The sequence below is a fragment of the Trachymyrmex septentrionalis genome, unplaced genomic scaffold (genome assembly GCF_001594115.1).
Source record: "Trachymyrmex septentrionalis isolate Tsep2-gDNA-1 unplaced genomic scaffold, Tsep1.0 scaffold60, whole genome shotgun sequence".
Taxonomy (NCBI): Eukaryota; Metazoa; Arthropoda; class Insecta; order Hymenoptera; family Formicidae; genus Trachymyrmex; species Trachymyrmex septentrionalis.
This window is the reverse complement of record NW_017305779.1, coordinates 5,304,054-5,310,791: the sequence shown is the minus strand read 5'-3', so window position 1 is coordinate 5,310,791 and position 6,738 is coordinate 5,304,054. Positions and strand designations below refer to the sequence as shown.

Here is a 6,738-nt window from a genome sequence, read left to right as displayed (position 1 = left end):
GCATCTACCGGGTGTTGTTGGTCCCCAATGCACACACACACACATATCCATGTGCGAAATCCAGTCCTTGCTTCTCTCCCCCCCCCCTCACCCCCGTCTCTATCTCTCATTCTCTTTCTCTGTTCGCGACATAGCAGTCGCGTCGTCAGAAGGAACGTGACGTGATTTACATATTTATGTATAGGTAACACGCCGCGCGGCACAGGCCCCTCTCGGTCAACATCCTGCTTCCTGTTTCTCTCTCTCTGTATTGAGCACGAGCCTCGGCCCCGTGCGCGTAAGTCGTGTGTATGCACGCCGTACCCCGTTATACACGTTCGACGAACAATGTGTGTGCATATCGGGTACGCAGACACGTCGATAACAGGCGGAGCCATCTGTAACGGTGATTAATCGGGATTAGATGAACGACGAAGGATACTGATATGTATTCTATATGCATTATACTATCGATATTATACTTCCGTTAATATTTTCCGAATTCCGATATAATATGGATAGAATCCCGATTTTTTTCCCAAGAAGGTTTTGGATACATTTTTTGGTATAAAAAAAAAAAGAGAGATCCTTATCAACTTTGCGTTTCTCTTATATAATAATTAATATCTTTCCTTTTTTATTTCAACCGTAACAGCTTTCTATCGAAGGCCGATAAAAGTCCTCCGATGCTACTTTCCAAGAGATTTCATAATTTCGAAATTTTAACACGTTATAATCCAGGCACGTGAAAAACTTCCATCTACAACTCTTTGTCAGTCGCTTCATTTATCGAATATGGATATTCATGACGTGATTATTCGTAAACGAACGTAAATGAATTTTACCGCAATCGTCGGCACGCTCAAGGGCGTGCTCGCGTGATGCATATATGCATTACGATATTAACGTGTCGATTTCGTTGCAGGTGCAGCCAGTCGCTGAGCTATCGGAATTATCGAGACGCGGTTGTGACGGACGTCAAGTCGAATTGGCACCTGCAAATATCCGCAGCGGCACGCTTCGCCGGTCCGGCAGTTTGCGGTTTCATCAAAATATAGTAAGCCTGTTGCCATTTCTCGTTGATTCGAACATTTAACGTTTAGAGCTTGTGACGTAGTCGATATTATAAGTCGAGTTTGTCAAGAGAACTTTGCGGAAAAGAAAGAAGTGGAGAAATTTCGAACGTTCCTTAAACTTTTAACAATCGTCAAAGTTAAATTATTCGTTGCGTCTTCAGGCTTCTCCATAGCCCTCTTCCTATTCATATTGTTTTTTTTTATATTTCAATGTATATTACAACTTTGTAGTTTGAATAATTTCTATGATACATCATGTGTGGAAAGAGGCCCAAAGAGTAAAGAGAGCATAAGTAATGAGATAAAACGCAATCGACTTAGCGAAGGGTACGCGGAGAAATATAAGGATGACGCACAAAGAGGGCACAAAATTGCAGCGGAATGCGACGGAGCTGCAGCGCGATGCGGCAGTGAGGAAAGAGGAAGACAATAGTGAAGAGACGCTCACTTTCCACCCACATTCCCTAGAGCGGCGTAGTGGCATAGCAATCGCATAACGGTACATCTCTACTGACTGCCTCGTACCGTAATACCTCGTTTCCGCCGAACTTCGAGCTATAATCTAAACTACGGGCGCAGCCCGTTACAAGAAAATGCCAGCTTTTCACGGTGCATGGCTTGGGCACATTTAATTTTAAGAGCCAGAGTGTATCGTGCAAACGAAAAAGAAAGCCTAAATGTAAATACTATTCAAAAAGGAAGAATGATCTTTTACGAGCGAATTTCCCGAAGGCGATGAACAATTGGCATTTTATTGCGAAAGCTGAAACTTATTATAAATGAGGCAACAATTGTATAGATCACAATGAGAGGTATTAAAACGAGAGAAGCATTGATTCTGAGGATTGACGCATATAAAGGGTGTCCCAAAATTAACGCAAGATTTGAATTAAATAGAAAACACAGTTTTTAGTCTTTTGATTGTTATTTTTTTATTGAATCATAAAGTACATAGGATAGGGTTATTTGTGGAATAACACATCGGGCAAATGGCCTCCACGGCTTTGCATGCACATACGCACTCGTTTGTCGAAATTTTCCATGACCATTTTGCATAAATGTGGCTGAATTTCGTTGATGCAGCGTTGAATCTCCTCCTTTAATGCACGGGTGGTTGTGGGCTTGTTGACATAGACCTGTGATTTCAAATAACCCCATAAAAAGAAATCTAATGGTGTTAAATCACACGATCTAGGGGGCCAATTCTGGCGATTAACAAAGCCATCAAGGTGAAAATGTGCTTCATCGCTTAGGATGATTTTGCTCGAAAAATCAGCATCCATTTGTTGATGTTCAATAATCCATTTTCACGCTCCATTTTCACTAACCCTAAACTGTCAGCTGTTAATTTTTTTTTTTTTTGGGGTTGCCAACACTTTACTGCACAAATGGCGGCAAATTCAAATCTTGCGTTAATTTTGGGACACCCTTTATTGTTGAGCAAAAATGAACATTTGTGTGACCATTATTCCCGCACATGTTGAACGGCCTCATTCATTCCGCGGCTTCACTGATAGTCGAGCTTGCAGGCTTTCGAGAAGCTGCCTTCATTAAATTAAATTGTCACGCGACGTAATGCGCATTCCTACTCGTTATCGCAACGAGATCGAAGCGCCGTTGCAAACGAACACGCCAAGAATGAGCGGTATTGCATCCGCATTTCTGCAGAATTCATCGATAAACGTGAAACGCAAATTGCATTATATGTATGTCAAAACATACATTGACTATATTTTCGCACGATACTAATGGGATGATATAACAGGATTCGTTATTAAAGCCCTAGGCGACAGTTTGATGATATTCTATTTTAATGTGATCTTAAAGTAGAATGTGAAGAAATATCTATATGTATATATATCTGTCAAGTGTGTAAATATTCTCATAAATCTTACGGTAAACGTAGATTAGTTTACCTTTGGTATATAGGGAACTCTGTAATTGTCACCTTATTAATTCAGTGTTTAAGCTTTCCTGTCTTCTATTGCGATCTCGCAATAGAAAATCAGATCTCATCAGTCTCACTTACAGTAATACAAATATAATTGCAAAATAACGCAATTGTCTTGGGAAATGAAACGAACGCGGTAATCGTGAACACGGGCATCGTTGCTAGCTGCGTAATTTGCACACACGTCGGATACGAGCAACGACGTGTCGTAATTGGCAATTAGCTCTAACAAAGTGCGACTTATGTTGATGTTAAAATGCACAGCGGAACGAGTATGATATTTACTGACGGTCGATAAAGCCGACTGTATAGCGGCACAGTAAAGAACGTGCTGCCGACATGCCGTTGTGGAGAACAGCAATATCTTTCCTATTTTTTTTTCAATAAGATTACCCTTCTCAAAACTTTCTTGCGTATACATTGAATAAAAATTTTTCTCTCATTGAACGTTCTTTTAAAAATCCACACACCATTGAATTTGAGGAAATAGATTAATTGACTTACATTAAATTACAAGGAAAGATTAGGAAAATACATTTTGAAAGACAATTTTTATAGAATTTTAATTAAAAAATTTAATGTGAAGATTGGACATACGCTTAGAGAAAGAAGAAGCATTTTTTTTATAGTACGTTGAGAAAAATGTATTAAAGTTTAATAAATATTTGTTTGAATAACATTAGATGAATAGTTACTAAAAATGTAAATATATATTTATCTGGATACCAAAATCATTAATTTGACTTAACTATAATCTTTTTATTTAGTTTTATTTGTTTACCATAAGTAAATGTTAAATTAATACTATTCAAATAAATATTTATTAAAATTTATTACATTTTTTCAGTGACAATTGTATAAATCACATATGTAGAATTAGCGTCGAATCGTAAAATTATCGGATATCGGATATTCGAGAAGGCAATTTTTCGAGTCGGATATCCGATATTTTCTGGATATCTAACCGAATTCCAAATTTTTTTAGACAATGTCTAAAAAAAGCTGAATAAAAAAAGAAAAAAGCGGGCAAAAAGAAAAAGGGATTGTAAGGGAAAAATAGTGATAATAATTATGATTTTAATGTTATCGTCCGAGTTTGATTATCAATAGAGATGATAACTGTAGAAAAAAAATTATAATTTTGCAGTAATATATAAGATATTATAACAATATGAGTATGCACTTATTCATAGAACATTTATATAATAAAAAAATCAACAATTTAATAATATAAAATTTCAATGGATATATTTTTGGATACTGACATCTGACTATCCGATCGGATAGTAAAAAAGTGTTGGATACCGGATTTTTGGATATCCCTATATGGAATATATAATTAAATACTCTTTTATATAATTATTGCAATAAAAGCTGAAAGATTATGTTTGGAATATTACTCTATGTACATTAATTCTACATATAAAATTTGTATAGTTGTCATCTGTAGTATCTATCAGTTACTACTACTGTGTCTTTTTCTCTGAATATAAAACTTTCCAATCATTTCGTCATTTCGTTATCGCGAGCTTTATTCCCGAGATCAACGACGGAACAGTCGCATTTCGTATATTAGAAGTCTGAAAGTCAACCAATAAAAAATTGTGATCTTATTAATCACAGAACTGGCGAATGCCGCTAAACTCAGATCTGTACACAACTGCAAAATACGAAGTCGGTTAGTTGCTTGGGGTGGTACACGATTTGCAACGTCCTCCTCGTGTAGCTCTCCGCTCTCTCACGGCGCGACATGACGGCGCTCGCTCGCTCGCTCGCCCATTTCACCTCAACGTATCAGCTACGTAAATGTCAAATTACGTAATTAGAATTGCATGTTACGCGCTACGTAGTGAGTAATTACGTCGTTACCGCCGCAGCGCTATTATTACGCCCGCGAGGAAGGTACTGGATATATACGAGTGATAATATCGCCGATCGCCGGGGGATCCCCGCCGCGCCGCGCCGGTCGTTCGTCGCGCGATATGTAGGCCAATAATCATATCTCCGCCGTGTATGTATAAGAACGCGGAGCAGGGTTTCCTTTTCCATCCGGAAAATCGCAACCGTTAGCTCCGCCGCGATCGTTAACGACGTATGCCGCAAATTCATTATTTATTTAGATCGATGCAAATGTTGTTGACTGAGAAGTACTTTCTTAAGAAAGTGTGTGCGATAATACGTGAGCTAAAAGCGATGCATTTACGGCTGCAGTCTTGCAATGACGTCAGTTTATTGCCTATAAATATCGGACGCTTGAAAAAAAAAAAAAAAAAAAAAAAAAAAAAAAAAAAGAAAAAAGTAGGTTGCCCACGCGAACGGAGGGCCACGCGAGTTTAACGGCCTCTCGCGTTGTACGCATCTATGGCTTTGCGAGCTATTGCTGGCATACCGTTGATGAAACGCGTACTATACTTCAGCAGCAAAAATAACGAAATCTTTTTTATCCTTCTTCGTTTAACCTCGGATAAACGTCACATAATTCGCGACCCGAATTTTAATTAGAAGAATAATATTACAGCGGCATCTCGAAATTTAATAATAATTTGAGATACGAATACGCTACCAGTTTAACTCGTAAAATCCAAATGGCGCGAATCGCTTAAATTTTCATACGGCATCGTGTTATTTCGCAAAAATGAATAGGCCACTCAAGCGCTGCGAATAAATTTGCATGTAATTGCGATCGGTAGGCAAGAGGCGAAGTCGGTCGCTGCATTCGCGGCGCGGCGCGGCACGACGGGGCGTAATTTGTATTTTATGCACGTAATCGTGGTGGCTTGGGAGTATCCACGTACGTAGGTACATACGTGTATACGTGCACCCGCCCTCTTATCTGCCCACGTTGATGCAAGACGGCGTTAACGCGTTATATCCCAGCCGTCAGCGGCTCGTAGCGAGAGGCATCTTGATTGCGATAGGCGAGAGATGCCGCGATTGCCGCGTGCATTACGCTCCGGCTGATTCTTAGCGCCTCTCTGACACTACCTCTCCGCCTCCTGTAACCGTCGCCTCGCATTGCCTCCTTGTGGAAACCGTACACTTCCCGATTTTCTCGATCTTCCATTCTCCGCCGAGGAGTTAATTCTCTTTGTGACGTTTTAGCATTGATGCGACTATTTTTGTTTCTTAAATGAAATTCGCTTGTTGAAAAAATTGCCGACAATTACATTTTAGCGTGGAGTTCTTTTTGTACAATAATTTATACTAAAAAAATGGTATTTTACATTTCTTATTATTTCACCTCTTATTGACTCCTTTTTTTGGTGTGTATCTTATGTGTATACGTTATTATACATACAGATATACTTTTATAGTTATTCATGTAAAAACTCGTGTAGAGCCAAGTTTGAATTTGACAACACATAGGTTTTTGTTGTAAGTTTTTTTTTTTAGAAATCAATAAACAGGTTAGGATGATGCTCAGAAAATGGAGCAATCATATCGTGAATATATATGGATTCTATCGAGCGAGTCGCTCAAGCTTATTTTAAATCGGATTAAGATAGTTCACACGCATGCATGTAAGCGTGTTACTCGCACTGTACCGGCTCCAAGTACGCGCGCTGTTATAGATTTACGATTCGCGTCTGCTATGACCGTACCAGTCAATCCGGTCTGTCCGTCAATCCGTGAATCACCAAACGTTATTCTTTCGCTCGCAGATCAAAACCAACATTCAGTTTTGATTCAAATGTTAATTTAGTATCGTCATGTTTCTTCTGTGTGATCGCC

At 38.9% G+C, this 6,738-nt stretch overlaps 1 protein-coding gene across 2 annotated transcripts in view; it reads left to right on the top strand.

Annotated features, from left to right (window-relative positions):
• LOC108752552 (unconventional myosin-XVIIIa) overlaps window positions 1-6,738 on the top strand; it is a 55,903-nt gene that overhangs the window by 9,557 nt on the left and 39,608 nt on the right. For both annotated transcript variants that reach the window (XM_018493416.1, XM_018493417.1), the window contains one exon: window positions 905-1,036. In XM_018493416.1, the coding sequence (XP_018348918.1) occupies window positions 905-1,036 (132 nt within the window). The remainder of the gene's footprint in view (window positions 1-904; window positions 1,037-6,738) is intronic.